The sequence below is a fragment of the Panthera tigris genome, chromosome A3 (assembly GCF_018350195.1).
Source record: "Panthera tigris isolate Pti1 chromosome A3, P.tigris_Pti1_mat1.1, whole genome shotgun sequence".
In the NCBI taxonomy this organism is placed as follows: Eukaryota; Metazoa; Chordata; class Mammalia; order Carnivora; family Felidae; genus Panthera; species Panthera tigris.
In genome coordinates this window covers 99,512,110-99,528,384 of record NC_056662.1, presented here as the reverse complement: position 1 = coordinate 99,528,384, position 16,275 = coordinate 99,512,110, and the positions used below count along the sequence as shown (strand labels likewise).

The following is a 16,275-nucleotide window of genomic DNA, read 5'->3' as shown; positions in this document are numbered from 1 at the left end:
TGTTGGTTTCCTGTGTCAGATAAGGAAGCCAGAGACGAAGCAGCTGGCCAAGATCAACACTTATGAAGCATTAGCAACAGAACGAAACTCAGGTCTGTCTGGGGCCCTGGGCTGTGCCCCAGGCCATAGGCTGGGGCTCAGGCCGTTTGTATGGACACCTCCATGGGCCAAGACTGGACCCTGAGGAAGCCTGAGAACTTCACTGGGGCTCTGTCCCTTGAAAGGTGTTGCTGAAAAGGAAGGTGGGCCCCACAGACAGTGTTTCTGCTTCTGAGAGAAGGTTCTCTCTGAAGCTTAGTTACCGACTACAAAGTGGCATGAGGGAGCTCTCTGGTGTGATAGAATTATTCTATGCTTGATAGAGCTGGTGGGTACTTGGTACAGACAATGTCATACTCACCTAATGGAGAACTTAATATCTGCATGTTTTATTATATGTAAATTATGTTCATTAAAAAAAAAAAAAGGATACTGGGGGGAAAGCTTGATTCAGAAAGCTGGACTAGGCTTCTGAGCACCATGGCTCCCCAGGGGTTAGATGACTGGGCTTCCTGAGCCTATCTTTTCCCAGCTGGTAATTCCAAGAAGGTTCCAGGACTTCTCAGAGTCCTCCAGGGTAGGTGGTCAAGCCTGGAGAGGCGCAATCTTTGTTCCCTAAAAAATATTCATTCATTAAATGAAGCTAGTACGTACAGAAGAGGGCTCCTGGATAGTTAGTGGGTCTAGGGTTCAAAAATGTGTAAAGTGGAAGCGGTAGTGATCCACACAACTGCGATGTTTGTTCACAAACCCAACACACCTCTGAGGCTGTGCCCAACGTTCTTGGCAGCACACGTCGCCTTTTTTTCCACTCAACATACCACATCATACAGTGTCATTATTTTAGAGTTAACCCTGAAGCTTTTCAAAAAATTTTTAATAATTTATCCTGAAAGTAATCTCTATCTCCAACATGGGGCTTGAACTCACAACCCCAAGATCCAGAGTCACATGCTCCACCAACTAAGCCAGCCAAGTGCCCCAGGGTTGTTTCTTTTTTTTCTTTTTTTTTTTAAATAAATTATCCACAAATTACGGAACTTTAGTTCTGAGTCGTAACACGTTTGTGCGATTCCTCAACTTAAACCTTCACGCACATTGTACCATAGAGGATCAAAGGTGACAGCATAGCCCCCGGGACAACTGCCCTCCGGTGGTACTCTGGATGTCTGTTGAGTGAATTCCAAAGTTCTCAGCCTGAGTATATAGGGAAGCACATCTTACTTAAGGGCAGGCAAGCCCCTAGAACCAGGAACCCACAGTTTCCAATTTCTGTCAGAGAAATGTCTTCCTATTTGGAAGTACTACAGGGGTGGCACCTACCTGTCATTATAAGGTAGGCTGGACATTTGATGCGGTTTGGCCATACAGCATCTACTCTTCCTCCCAACATAACTCTAATTTCCTTTGGGGAATTATCTGGCACCTACTGTGTACAGTTTCAGTGGACAGTAATCCACCCAGGGATCCATCCCCCTATTTCATTACTCAAAAATGTCATCCAAATGTCCTGCTGCCTAACTTATCTTTCATCACCTTAGAACAACCAAAGGCAAGCATCCAATCCAGGCTTGGCCAATTGGACTGTTTTTCCTAGAAATTTGGCTTTGCCAAAACACAAGGACAGAGGAATGGAAGGTCATTCATCCATTGACTGCACCTGGGCAAGACCATGAATCTGTTCCTACTTCCAAGATCTTCTGAGTTGCCCGGCTCCTGTCTTCAAACTCAGTTCTAGGCCTTCCCTTCCACCCTGTGGCATCCATGGTGGTCCAATCACTTCCCTGTTCTTAAATTAGCCTGAATCAGTTTCTATTGCTTACCATCAATGAACCTGGTTGATATACCAGCTCAAACTAAAGAAGAAGAATTTCCCATTTCTCCTCCCTAGGAAAGTCCAATGTGGGATTCAAGGCCACATGTAACCCTTCTACCCGTGGGATATGAACTTCCCAAGATTCTTGAGGAAGAAGAAGAAGAAGAAGAAGAAGAAGAAGCAGAAGAAGGTGGAGGAGGAGGAGGGGGGTGGAGAAGGGAGGAGGAGGAAAAGGAGGAGGAGAAGGAGAAGAAGGAAGAGAAGAAGAAGAGTAGATGGAGAAGAGGAAGAAGAAGTTGAAGAAGAAGGAGAAGAAAAAGAAGGAGAAGAAGGAGGAGGAGGAGAAGGCAGGGGCAGAGGAGAAGGAAGGGGAGGAGGAGGGGGAGGAAGAGGGAGAAGGAGGAGAATTTATTTATATAATTCACAAAACCTAGCCATCTGCCAGCTGGTAACTTCTGATAGGAACATGGGAAACTCCAGGTTCACCTGACAAAGTTAGGCCACCTGTTGTTATGAAAGGGATGGGAGGGGTGGAATTTCAAGTGTTTATTCAACTCATAAGAGAAGTCTAATGATTACCTACTCTATTGTATTATTCCTCAGATTTGTGCTGGCAACAGTGCGGGGTCAAGATCACTGCATCAGAGGAGGGAGGAAATGATTCCTGTCCCTCACCATTTCAAGCTGTATGCAGAGCCTTCCCGTCTTGCTTTCCCTGAAGGACACGTGCCCCCCTTACTTATGATGATGGGCATTGACTCCAAGTTTAAAATGTTAAAAAACAAAATCAACTGAGTAAATTTTAAGGATCTTACTGGCTTTATTCAACAATTCATGAATCAGACAGCATTCCATCTGGCAGATAGAAAGGAGCTCCAAAGATCTATGCAAAATAAAAGACTTTTATAGGTAGAAGGGGGCAGAACACAGAAGTTACTAGCAAGGAGTGGCTTGTTTCAGGCAAGGTCACTTGCCTTTGGTAGATGGCAGGGGTCTATGAGGCAGACTCCCTCAGCAGTGCTGACCAAGTAGTTCCAGATTTCCATTCCTGGGAGAGGTTGAAACTGGAATTAAATTAGGTATTAAGTCTTGGTTTGATGACATGGGCCTGTTGTCTCTCTCTCTCTCTCTTTTTTTTTTTTTTATTTTTTAAAATTTATTTTAGAGAGAGAGAGACAAAGTACAAGCAGGGGAGGGCAGAGAGAAAGAGAGACACAGAATCCAAAAAAGGCTCCAGGCTCTGAGCTGTCAGCACAGAGCCCAATGTGGGGCTCGAACTCATGAACAGGGAGATCATGATCTGAGCTGAAGCCAGACGCTCAACCGACTGAGCCACTCAGGCACCACTGTTGTCTTTTTTTTAATTGATGGAACCCAAACCCCTATCCCTTGGAGAAAAGCAAGATTGTCCAGGTTCAAATCCCAAATCTGCCAAGGCTGTGGGACCTTCCACATATCCTTTAATCTCTCAATGACTCAGCCTCAATAATTGTAAAACTGGTTTCCAGGTTAAATGTGAGAAACACCTAAATGGGAAACTTGTTACCCTGCATTACTGTGATCCTGACCTTGCCATGGTATGGCAAAAACCAACCTCTATGCTCTGGAGCTGAAATATGCAACTCAAAGACAGAGTTTGGGATAAAGAAGAACAATAGCTTTATTGCTTTGTTGGCTAAGGTCTTCAAAACTGCAGTTCCACCTGGAGGAAGGGGCTGGGTGATGGGGGGGTGGAGGGGAGTTATAAGGAAATATAAGATCCAGTCAGTTTTGAGAGAATTGTATGTTGGCTGCAGCCTCATTCATCGTGTTTTCAGGGTGACAACCAGGTTCCTGCCACAAAAGGCTAAGAAGGGAGGAGGAACATTTGCAAAAGAGAGGAACAGTGTGGTTTAGTTTAAAATCGAGCTTCGCTGAACCATTAGTGTAGCCATTTTGATTTTTGTTCCACTTTATGCTTTTAAGCGGTTTCAATAGCATCAGGCCACTAAATGCTAAGCAGCCAACTGAAGCTGTATGGCCTGCCTTCTCTGGTTTATCTGTAGTTACATCTGACAAAAGAAAACATTCACAGCAGTTCCACGTCTGGCTTCACAGTGCCACATGTTCCACGGACCCATGCCCCACAGAGATTGGCAAAAATTATTTTTCAAACAACCATCTCAATTCTCTGGAATCTGACGAAGTGCATAGAGCAAATGAAGAAAGATTTATTCGAGAAAATCTACTAAAACTCAGGAAGAACTACACGGAGTCTGTGGTATTTGACCCAAGACCCACCTTCCCGCTCCCCTCGCAGCTCAACAATATGGAAACTGCACTCCTGTCTGGTACACACAAGAACCCAGGTCTCTCTCTCCTCCCGGATCCCAGCCATAAGGCTGTCTTCCTGGCAGAGATAAACACAAGCACCTGTCATCCTGCCCCCAGCTACCTGTTGCCCAGACTAAGTCTCAGGTGAGGGCAGCAAAGAGGTGGGGGTGTCTCTCCTGCTCAGACCCTGCCTGTGGGCCTGAGGCTCTGCACTGAGCATGGCAGGGCTGAGGCTCCTGGAGCTGTCATTTCCTCCTGGACAGCTCATGGGCAAGGAATTCCCACCAGGACAGGCAAGGCGGGGAAGCCTGGGGCTGCTGCTTCCCAATCCACTGAGCACTCAGCTACAGGAGTGGGGGTGTCGCTCTAAGAGATGCCTATCATTGTGAGACCAGGAAACTGAAGGGATGTCAGGAAAGACTTTTTGGTGCCAAGATTCTTGCTAGGACCTACACCTGCTGCTTTGCCCCATACATGGCTTTGGTACAGATAACGAATGTCCTCCTTGTAAAGGTCAAGGAGTTAATGATTTCTTTGGAATCTTCCAACACAATGGATAGCACCTAAGGAATTCAGGGCATAAGTGATTTATGAAGGAAAACCTGAACACTCCTCTTTCTTTGTACCAGTTCCTGGATGCCTGAGAAGACATGTACACCAGACCACTGTCCTCAGTAAAAACCCAGTCCCCGAGCAAAGACAAGACTTATGCTCCTTTTCCTCTCTGAGTCTCCCAGATGCTCTGTCTTTATCTGCTCTGTCTTCAGTAAACTCTGCTCTTACTTTCTCTCGGCTCGAGATTGATTTTCATCCTGCATGAAGTCAAGGACTCTCTTGGCTGGCCCTGCAGGACCTGATCTGGGTCTTCAGACCCAACCAGCCTGCATCAATTGCCACCACCACCAGCACAGAACCTTGGGTCCAAGATTTCCCCCAGGAGGGAGAAGCAGACCATAGACAGAGACTTCCAAACTCCTCCCTAAAGGAACTGACTTCATTTGCACAGGTTAAGAGAGATGCAATCTTCAGGGAGCAATCGAAAACAATGGAAGTTATGGTGAAAGACATTTGTTATGAGACTGATAGATTCATTGAACACAAGGCTAGGGGCGCCTGGGTGGCTCGGTCATTTGAGCGTCCAACTTCGGCTCAGATCATGACCTCCTGGTTCATAAATTCGAGCCCTGCATCAGGCTCCACGATTCTGTGTCTCCCTCTCTCTCCGCCCCTCCCCTGCTCATACTCTGTCTCTCTCTCTCTCAAAAATAAATAAAACATTTAAAAAAAAAATAAAAGAAGGCTAAACTGTAGGCAGGCTAATTTGCTGGAGAGAAATGGGGAAAGACACAAGGTGAAGGGGCATCCTTGGGTCAAAACAAATCTCAAACACTGACCTCAGGCAGTATACTTACAAAGACACGTTGATTGGATTAGATTCCACCGTGAAGAATTTATTCCTTGAGGCAATGTTGAAAACAATAGAGTAATGAGACTTGAATTTGTGGAGCTTAACAAATGGGTGTTGTTCCACAGAGACCCCTGCCCAAACATCTGACAGCACAGGAGTAACTGTGGGCAGAGTCAAAGCTGCTCCCCCGGGAGGTGCAACATCGGAGGCCTCACCTGGTGGGGGAGTGGTGGGATAGCACTAAAATTAATTCTGCAGTTATGAAACAAGTAAACAGGCATATAACATAGCAAAGTAGGGAGGGGTTGACCAGTAGCCAGACCTGCCACACTATCATCTAAAATATTTTCAACAAAACAATTACAAACTATACACAAATAAGAATGACCCATAAAAAGGGGAAGAAAAAACAGAAAACAGAAGCTCTCTGTGAAAGAGATCAGGTACTCCCCAAAGAGTCAGTATTATGAAGTCAATGCACTCATGCAGGCTCCCAGCAGGGTACTAGAACTGATTGGCCTCTGTCCTTTACTAGCTTTTATCCCTAAGGGTGAGGCCACCTTCCTAAAGCTCCCACCTTTGGAAGTCTGTGCTAACGCTCCATGTGCCCTGGACCCCTCCGCTCCCACCTCAAGACGTTCCCTGCCTGTTTCCTTGGTTCTGTCCTGCACCATGGGCCTCTCCCGTCTCCCAGGGCCATTCCCATCCCCATGTAAACACCTTAAAGGCAGACCCCACCTCTAATTTCGCATGGCCTCGGGCTCTGCCCCACTTCTCTCCAACTCTTGACATGAACCCCGTCATAAACCTGTCCGTGCCTGCTGACGTCACATCCTTCACTCCCCCCCGCCACATGGGCATGATCTCCTAGCACTGAAACCCTCTGACTAAGGTCAGCACCGCCCAAAGGCCCCAAAAGCCAGTGGCCAGCCCTCCATCCTCTACTGTCTTGACTCCCATCAGCACTGGACGTGGTCAGCCATTCCTCGTTCCTGGGCTGTTCTGTTCTCTTGGCTCCTTGGCCCCTTGTCTGGTGTTCCTCCTGTCCCGCTGGCTCCTCCCTCCCGATCTCCTTGAGGGCTCCTCCTCCCCCCACCCCCCCACAACCAGGCCTCCACGTGTTGACTAGTCCCTTCTGTCCTCAGACAGGAATGTTATCCTTCTGCACCTTCTCCCTGTCCATCACATCCAGTTCAAGGACTTCAAATGTGGCCTTGGCCCAGACACCCTCCCCTCTTGACACCTCCACCTGCATATGGAATAGACACACTTCTTCGGGTCAAAGCAGAGCTCTTCCTTATCCTCTCCAGATCCACCTGTCCAAATGTCTTTCCCAACAGCAAATGTCTCTGCCATCCACCCGTTTGCTAAGGTCAAATTCCTACAAGTCGTTTCTTTTCTTTTAAAATCGTGTCCAATGTAGAGAAAAGCTGTAACTCTACAACAGAGAGCTCCTTTTCATCTTAACCAGACTCCCCCACTGGTAACGTTTCACTACACGTATGCGGTGTGTGTCTCATCATAGTCTGCCTGTACGTGCATATTACCATTTCTTCTAAACCATTTGCAGCAGATTGCCTTCATGATGCCCCCATGACCCCCTTAATTCTTCAGGGTGCATTGCCTTACAAGAAGGACACCGTCCTACAGAAGCTAGCACAACCATCAACACCAGGACACTAACATTGGCACAACAGTATCTTCGCAGACTGCAAAGAATCTCATAGATTACCCCAATCATGTCCTTTACAGGTCTAGGTCCACAGCGGGGTCATCTGTTTACAATTACCTCAAGTATCTGCTTAGTCTCCTTTGATCCGGCACACTTTCTCCATCTTTCCTTCTCTTTCATGACCTTGGCAGTTTTGTAGAGTACGCGCCCGCTACTTGGAGGAAGTCAGTTTGGGTTTGTCTGAGGTTTCCTTAGGATTTGTGCATTTGGGGCAGGAGGAACAGAAAGTGTTTATCACCTGTCTGCTAGGATTCTCTATGGTTTAGTTAATTAATTATGCAAATTAGTAATTAATACCAACATAAGTATTTGTGGAAACATAGATTGCAATTACATCTACATTTATCATTTAGCATTCTGCAGTAATGTAACACTTTCCCTTTCTCCTCATTTATTAATTTAGTATTTGTATAAATTCATGGATCTAATTTACCTAATGGGTTATAATGTGCTATCGTTATCTATTTTTGTAGTAAAATGGCCCCAGATTTTACCACTGGGAGTCCTTGAAATACTTTTATGATTCATCTGTGACAGGTACACCATTACTCCTTATCATGGCCAGTACTCCTTTGCCCAACTCCCAGTAACAATGTCTTAAAGATTTTCATGTCTATTCTCACCCAAACAATTGGGTGGTATAAACCCTGTCTCAGCACCAGAAGTGTGCCCTGATTTGACTCATGCTACTCTGTGTGTCCCATTCCCTTGGAACATACTGTTTGGTTCCAGATGACACCTGCCCCATTTGGGCCACTGAGAATACAGGAGACGTCTGATGGGGCTTCTAGGAAAGAAGCTTCCATTCTCTTCCAAGGGCAGAGGGGTTACCAAAGGACTCTCTTTCCCTCTTGATGACATACTGTAAAATGTAAAGTTTGGACCAATGTGGCCATGGCTGCAGCCAGAAGGAAGCTAGCTGAGATCAGTCTCACTATACAGCCGTGAAAAGACCCGAGAGAATGGCAGGACTGGACCTCTGGGGACACCACTCATTTCTGGGTCATTCTGTGCCTGAAGCTATCTGTGGACTGCTAAATGATTTGACCCAATAAATTGCCTTTTTATTTACCCAGAATGAGCTAAGACTTCTGTTGCTTGCAACCAAAGAACCTGAAATAATATACCCCCCAAAACAGCAAAAGAAGACTCCCTGCAGAGAGAAGCAAAGGGTGGGTTTCTGTGCCCTATGACCAAGAACACTCTTACCTACAACCCTGCTACTCTTCCTCATGGTCTGGGAGCTTCTGGGGGTACATCGACTGTGTACCCCAGGCTCTCAGAGGAGTGTGTGTCTCTCTAGTGACTGTTCATAAGTATTTCATGACCATATATGTAAGGGCTGCTAACGTTGACCAGTTCGCCATGAAATCCCTAGCGTCTAGAATAGTGTGGGACAAACAATAACCATTGATTGAACGAATGCATGAGTCACCCAAGCATGCCTCCGAGCCCCTCCCCTCAAGTCCACCAAAGGAAAAGAAGCTGTGGCTAAAAGCTTGCATGACATTTATTCTCCCTCAGGGGAAGGCAATGAGAAGTTAGCTGAGAGACACTGGAGGGTCGGCTCTGGATCTGGGAGGGCAGAAGCAGGTGGTGTTGTGGGAGACTCTGTGCTTCTCCCCAGGGTGGCGTCAGAGACCCCAGAGGCTCTGAGACCTGGAGTGGAGACAAGAGCAGACAAGTGGGCAGGAGTGTGGGGTGTCCGGGGGATATGGGGACTAGAGCCACCTGTCCCTACTGAGCACACCTGGAGTCACATCCTGGAACCCAGTCAGGGTTTGTGTGGGTTGTGGGGCTTTAGAAATGAAAACCGCAGACTCTAATCGTAGGAAATGGTGAGGACCTCAAAGTATGAGGTGACCCCTGATCTGCCAGCATCAAGTCCCACAGCCTCGGTCAGGGCTACATGAGCTGCCAGAGCCAATCAGAGGTCCTTCAGGCCCATGTGCTGCAGCCGTGGCCTGATCTGCGGGCACAGCTGAGCAGCCCTGGAGGGAGAGACTGAGAGCCCTCCCTGCCAGCGGGGTTCCTGAGCTTAGCTCTCAGGTCCCTAGTGTCCTGGGCAAAGATGTGACCTGTCTCTCTGATGCCCAGGGATCCCATACTAGGCCGGGGGAAGGGAGTTCAATCAGGGCTCTGATGTCTTTGAATATCCCAGTCTGAGGTCGCTTGCTTGGTCTTAATCTCCTTACACGTAATCATTTCATTGAATCCTTGTTGAAAATCAGAAATAAGGATTCCTATCCCCTTCACAGGGAAGGAAATTCAAGCTCATAGAGGTTAAGCTACCTGACAAAGGTCACATAGGTGAGGAGAGATGGGAGCCAATGTCACCCCAGAATTGCCTCGTATAAAAAGCCCAAGCTTTTTTTTTTTTTAATGTTTATTTATTTGAAAGAGAAAGAGAGCAAGGGGAGGGGCATAGAAGAGAGAGACAAAGAGAGAATCCCATGCAGGCTCTGCACAGCACAGAGACCGAGGTAGGTTTCGATCCCACAAACCGTGAGATCATGATTTGAACTAAAACCAAGAGTCGGAGACTTAACTGACTGAGCCACCCAGGTGCCCCAAAAGCCCAATGAGCATTTCTCCAACATTTCTAGCTACAGCCCTCCTATCCAACTTCTCCACACTTTCCTATGTTGGCAATAGGGGTTCTATGTCACCACAAGGAAACTTGGAGGGACATGTATGAGCTGCTTATGAAGTTCTATGACAGGTGTATTTTTATGCTTTTAAAATGTCACACATGCTTGAAAAGGTGATGGGGGCCCTCGAGGAATGAGTCCCTGTTGTCACCTCTGCACTCACCTACCTGATGGCAGCATATTCTGAGTGTCACACAGATTTCCCTGGGAGTTTTGCCACGAAGGATGCCTGGGAGATGAGACTAACGAATCTGGTCACCATTCTCATGCAGAAACCTCTCAGCAACATCACCTCCATGCACACCAGGAATACGGCCCCTTTCATGGTTTCCTGTGGCAGCAGTGGTGACAGAGCAGGACACGGGAAAGAGGCGAGCTCTGCCCAGGGCAGCCCCCATGCAGGCCCCACAGCTCTAGGCCCTGGGCATCTCTGCCCCCTGGCATGCTGGGAGTGAGGAGCTGGTGCCAGGTGGCCATGGAAGCAGAGGCTGAAGAGACAGGGTTCTGTCAGGTAAGCTTCCTGGGTCCCAGCCTGACGGGGCTCGTGCACAGGGCTGCGTGACGAAGGTTAGGAGGGGAAAGATCTCGGAGCCTTGGCAAATTCGATTTTGAACTATCTTCTCCCACCATCCAGTGGAGAAGGATAAAGCTGAGGTCCCAGGGCTGAGGGTGGGCCCTGCAGCGAGAGGGTGCTGAGCAGGATCAGGGAACAAAGCAGAGGGAGGCAGGGAGGGGGAAGCAGGGCTTCTTGGTAGTAACACATCCCCTGGTCCAGCCCTTGCTCAGGGCCAGGCATGGAGCTAAACTCGTCCCACCCCCTCAGCTCTTTTAAAGGCTGAGGCAACTTATGTGATCCATGCCAAGCACAATCCCATTGCATTGAGGCTCAGAAAGCATTAAGGACTTGGCCCAGCCATGCAGCTAGGAAGGGGCAGATCTCAGATTGATCAGTCTTGGACCCAGCCTCACAAAGCTCTGCCATGTACACATGTGGTGGGGCTGCAGGGGAAGGATTCCTAACCTTCTCTGGCAGCAAGTCTCCTTTGACAATGGGACGGAAACAGGAACACTCTTGCACCTGCTTACCAGCTCTCAGAGCTACACAATTTCTGGGGATTCTCTGGAGGAATCTCCACACTGAAGGGGCGGGGGGGGGGGGGGGGGGGTGGGGTGCGGCGCGGCGAAGGATCCCAAGCTGAGAAGCTCTGGCCCAACCAGGATTCAGCCCCTCCCCAGTCCCCTGACCCCACCCACCCACAGTGCTGACCAGCCTGCAGGGGGCTCCACAAACCACAAGTCCTCACCTGACTGGCCTCCTCTCCCACCATTTTCTTCAGCAGAGACATTATCTTCCAAGAGGGCCAAAAGTTGTAAATCAGCCCTTCAGTTTTGTTCAGCAGGTCCCTCTGTGAAGAAAGGAAGCCCCAAGGTGGTTTCTCAAACACCCAAAGAGCCCTTGGCAGGTGGCTTTGGTGCCTCCTATGCTGGCAGATCATCTAGGATCTTTCTGTCCTTTTGGGCCTGAAACAGGCTGGCTGGCCCCTGCCCACCTTCCTGCAAGTCTTGGTGGGGCTGAGACACCCCAGAACCTTCCCGACACCCACAGCACCTCACCCAGCCAGCACGTGCACCTCTTCTGTTCTCTGGTCAGTCCCCAGACCACCCTCTGGGTAGGGCCCAGCCAGACCGAGGTAGACGCCCACCCAGGCACCACCCTGCACAAAACCAGCATCTTCAGCCCACAGCCCTGCCTCCCCTCCTCCCAAAAAGATGTGCAGCCCTGCCTGCTGCTCCCAGGACAGAGAGGATGAGGAGGGCCTGCGGTAGGTGAACAGGGAGCCAGCAGTGAACCTGGGGGGTCTCCTGGGCCAGCATCCGGAAGAACGGCTCATCCTGACACCTGTCAGCCATGTCCAGGTCATGGTCCTCAGGGGTCAGACCACAAAAGGTCAGCCCTGGGAAAGAAACAGCATCAACATCCCTCCACAAGTGGAAGGAGACAGAACGGTCAGATCTCCTGGCTGGTGGGGAGCCCAGGAGGTGGCCAGAGCACAGGACAGGAGCAGGGATCTGTGAGGGGTCCAGGGGGCCTGTCCTCACAGTCCGCACTGGAGCTGCTCTGACCCAGTCTCTGTGCAACAGACATGCTCTCAATTCTTTCTGGAAACATTAGGAGAAGATTATACCACCTCCACCACCACCATCCATGCAACTCCTTTCTGTCTTCCTGTATCCCTCTCTGTCCTCTCTCTCTCTCTCTCTCTCTCTCTCTCTCTCACACACACACACACACACACACACACACAGATTTGGAGCTGCTCTAAGAGAACACTACCCTCATCTCCTTTCAGAGGTCATTCTTTCTCTCTTCCTTTCCCCAGGAGTTCAAATCTGGTGGCCCAGCCCAACCCAGTCTCCAGACTGTCCCTACCCTCTGCTAAGAAGTAGCTGCCAGGATGTGCATGGGGGAATGTCCTTACCCGGGGTGGCCAGGAGCACTGAGGCAAGGAGCAGGAGGGCCCAGGAGGTCATGGTGGGGCAGATGCTGAGGCACCCTCCACACCCCCTTTATGTGGCTGGCCGCCTCACAATCTGACCTTGCCGGGTCCTGCTCCTCTTGTAGGGCACCTCCCTGTGTCACTGGCTTTACCACAAACACAGACACCAGTTTGTGGAGAAGTGGGGGGAGGAGTGCTTCCTCAGAGACTCCACACTATCTTCCACCTCCCCTCCCACACACACAGACACACACACACACACACACACTGCTAGAGCTTTCCCAGTGAATGGGGGGTGCTGGAAGGCAGCAGCTGCCATGATGCACCCCCCACCCTGCCCCAGGATGAGCTAATGGACAGAGCAATCCCTGCACCTGAGGGCTCAGGTAGGCTCTTGGCCCTGGAGCTTCCCACCCCTCCCCCTTCCCTCCCCTCCTCTCCCAGGGGTCTATGCTGGTGTCCCTCCACCAACCACCTCCTGTATCCCTGCTCTCCCCCAACCATCTCAGCCAATGGAGCACCACCAGATTCCTCCAGATTTAGAGACAGGTCCCTCAGTGTAGATGCAGACAGCTCCTCCCAGCCCTGCTCTCGGGCTTGGTGATCCCCGGGCATGGGCACCACAGACACCCTGGGTCCCCAGCCCCTCACCAGCCTCCAGGCCACCATCACGGAGGCAGGCTTTTCCCTCAGAGCCAGGTCCAGCCCAGCCGTCCCTCACCTGGTCCATAGGGAAAGACAGCCCTTGAGAAGGAAGTGAGCCACGGACAGGGATCTAGTCCCAACTCCCGGGTCTGACCCCTCATCTGTGCCATGAAGGTCACTGGCCTCATCTGCAATGAAAATACAGGCTGTGCAGGTCACATCCACTATCAGATAGATAATAAGTCATTGTTTAGTCTAAGTGTGTCCCAAAGATTGCATGGAATACGCTCACACTGAAATGTGTTTGCTGTTTACCTGACACTCACATTACACTGGGCATCCCACCTTTTGTCTGGCAACCTTCCCCCACCTCCTTCGCGGCTCAGAGGAGGAAACTGGGTGCGGAGAGCAGGGGCCCTGACCTCAGCCTCGGGGCCGCCTGGGGTCCTGCTTGGACTAGAACCTTCCCCCACCCCCAGCTGCCGAGACGGCAGAGGCACGCAGCCAGGACGAGCTGGCAAGGCCCCCTCAGCACCTCCCAGCCCCCCGTCCCCCTTCAGTATCTGCTCGGACCCCTCCACGCCTTCCACCTGCCCGGGAATCCCATCATGGGCTAGTGCTGAGCCTCAGCCTGGCCTTTTTCTCTGAAATACTCTACTTCCTGAGCCCATTCAGAGCCCTGCTCTCCGCTCAGCTTCTGCCTAGAAGGAAAGAGGGTGGAGTCCAGGCAAGCAGGCCTCCGACAAGCTGGGGGCACCGTGAGCTACATACTCTACCTCCTGGAGCCTCATTTCCCTTACCTGTGAAATGGGTGTAGTGTCACCTGTTCACAGGGCCCCAGTGGTGTGTGTGTGTGTGTGTGTGTACACGTGTGAGGAAGCTTCACAGCCTGCGATGTGCCAAGCAGAAGTAATCTGGTATCCTGGGTCAGCATTCCCCAACATGACTTCTATAAGGGTTACTCCTGTGGGAGGTGAGCGGGTGCTGTGCAGGGGGAGTGGGGATGGGGTTCCTGTCATCAAGAGTAAATGACAGACCCACTTTAACACAGTAGTGGGTGTTGCCTTGTTATTAGATTCAGAAATAAAAGAAGGGACATTTTGACCTTACAGAGAGGAGAATGGGTATACTATGAACAGTTATATGTTATTAAATTGGACCACATCCCTGTCGAGATACAAACTATCGAAACAGACTGAAAAGAATGGGAAGAGTGAATAGATGTATAATAAGTAAAGACATGGAATTAGTCACGCAAACACCACCCACAAACAAACATCCAGGTCAGATATCTTTACAGATGAATTCTACCAAGCATTAGAAGAATTAGTATGAATTCTTCCCAAACTCTTCCAAAAAATAGAAAAGGATGCCCTGATGCCAAAACCAGAAAAAGGCAACACAGGAAAAGTACAGACCAATATCTCCCCTGAATATGGATGCCATAACCCTCTTCAAAATCCTGGCAAGCTGAATCCAGTAACATATAAAAAGAATTCTGTACCAGAGCAACCAGAATTTATTCAGGAATGCAAAGTGATTTAACACCCCAAAATCATTTATGTAATTCACTGTACCAACAGAACCCAAATAAAAGCCGCATGATCCTGGGGTGCTTGGGTGGCTCAGCTGGTTAAGCATCCGACTTGGGCCTAGGTCATGATCTCGTGGTTCCTGAGTTCGAGCTTCTCATGGGCCTTTCTGCTGTCAGCACAGAGCCCCCTTCGGATCTTCTGTCTCCTACTCTCTGCCCTTCCCCCACTCACGTGCTCATGTGCTGGCATGTGCACGCACGTGCTCGCTCTCTCTCTCTCTCTCTCAAAAAATAAATAAGCTTAAAAACAAACCACATGATCCTCTCGATGGACACAGAAACACCATTTGAAAAAACTCAACATCTCTTCTTGTTAAAGCACTCACTAACAATAGAAGGGAAAGTCTGCAAGCTGATAGGTGGCATCTATGAAATTCCCCGAGCTGACATCAGACTCCTGAAGAAAGACTAAATACCTTCCCCCAAAGACCAGGAACAAGACAGGATGTCTGCTCTCCAGACATCTATTCGGTATTGTACTGACGATTCTAGCCAGGAGAACTAAGCAAAAAAATGAAAAAAAGAAAAAAAACCCACTTTGATTAGCAGGGAAGACGTACAGCTCTCTATTTACAGATAACATCTCCTCCACACAGAAAATACTTAAAAATCCCCAAAATGAATTAAACTGAGATGTGTTTAGGTGCCATAGACCTGCATTTTCCAGTGATTCAGACTGTCCAACGGTAGATTTACTAGATGAAAATTACTCCGTGGCTGGAGTGAGGCCTCTAACTGTATTTTATGTGAGTTGATTAATCTGATTTGGAGGTTGTTTGTGTAATTATTGTAAAATCCCTGAAAAGAGCATGCTAACAGGCTGCCCTTAAAAATCCTCATAACCTTTGTACTCGTGTGACTAACCAAATATGTGGACCACTTTTGAGAAACTGCCGTTCTGCTCACCAATTTCTGCAAGACCCTATGAAGAACGTGCTCATAAAAGGGAATTTAAATGTCTTCAAACAGTGGTGCTGGGAAAACTGGACAGCCCCATGGAGAAGAATGAAGGTAGATCCTGATGTTCCACCATATGCAAAAGAGTCACTAGAAAAGGATCAAACACCTAACATGTAAGACCCAAAACTATAAAATCGCTAGAAAAAACATAAGGGGAACGCTGCATGACTTCCGACTTGGTGGTGAATTCTCAGATATGACGCCAAGAAATGCAACAATATGGACAAATAGCATTGCATCAAGCTTAAAACCTTTGTGCATCAAATAGCACAGTTGACAAAGTAAAAGGGCAATTTATGGAATACATAAAAATGTTTGCAAATCATTAATAATGGAGTAATACCCAGAAAGTACAAAGAAATGTTAACATTCAACAAATAAACAGCAAATAATTTAAAAAAAGGCAAAAGAGGGGCCCCTGGTGGCTCGGTCGGTTAAGCGTCCAACTTCAGCTTAGATCATGACCTCACGGTTTGTGGGTTTGAGCCCCACGTTGGGGGGGTTGCTATGCAGACGCTGGACCTGCTTCAGATTCTACGTCTTCCTCTCTTTCTGTCTCTCCCCTGCTCACACTCTGTCTCTCAAAAATAAATAAACATTATAAAAAATGAGCTCAAAA

The 16,275-nt window shown here is 48.8% G+C and overlaps 1 protein-coding gene across 3 annotated transcripts; it reads right to left on the bottom strand.

Annotated features, from left to right (window-relative positions):
• Positions 1-2,809: 2,809 nt before the first annotated feature.
• On the bottom strand, positions 2,810-13,280 carry LOC122237050 (antimicrobial peptide NK-lysin-like). 3 transcript variants are annotated; one of them, XR_006215251.1, is made up of 6 exons: positions 13,179-13,280; positions 11,264-11,914; positions 10,127-10,447; positions 7,366-7,498; positions 5,581-5,791; positions 2,810-2,919 (listed from the first exon to the last, which is right to left on the bottom strand). XR_006215251.1 is itself a non-coding variant. In XM_042979779.1 (5 exons), the coding sequence occupies exons 1-4, from the start codon at positions 13,270-13,272 to the stop codon at positions 10,150-10,152; spliced, it is 441 nt and encodes a 146-aa protein (XP_042835713.1). In that variant the 5' UTR covers positions 13,273-13,280; the 3' UTR covers positions 7,246-7,498; positions 10,127-10,149. The 3 variants fall into 3 exon arrangements, 2 of the variants coding, with proteins under 2 accessions (XP_042835713.1, XP_042835714.1); XM_042979779.1 differs by lacking the exons at positions 2,810-2,919; positions 5,581-5,791 and having other exon boundaries at positions 7,246-7,498; positions 10,127-10,290; positions 11,264-11,365; positions 11,811-11,914; XM_042979780.1 differs by lacking the exons at positions 2,810-2,919; positions 5,581-5,791; positions 7,366-7,498 and adding an exon at positions 8,712-8,967 and having other exon boundaries at positions 10,127-10,290; positions 11,264-11,365; positions 11,811-11,914.
• Between the last annotated feature and the right edge of the window lie 2,995 nt (positions 13,281-16,275).

Excerpts from the sequence above, each read along its gene's own strand:
- LOC122237050 (XM_042979779.1), bottom strand. The coding sequence starts at position 13,272 with ATGGCACAGATGAGGGGTCAGACCCGGGAGTTGGGACTAGATCCCTGT. Across the intron at positions 11,366-11,810 it reads TGGCCCAGGAGACCCCCCAG|AGGGACCTGCTGAACAAAAC; the intron begins GTTCACTGCTGG and ends CTTTCTTCACAG. Across the intron at positions 10,291-11,263 it reads TGGGAGAGGAGGCCAGTCAG|GAAACCATGAAAGGGGCCGT; the intron begins GTGAGGACTTGT and ends CTGCTGCCACAG.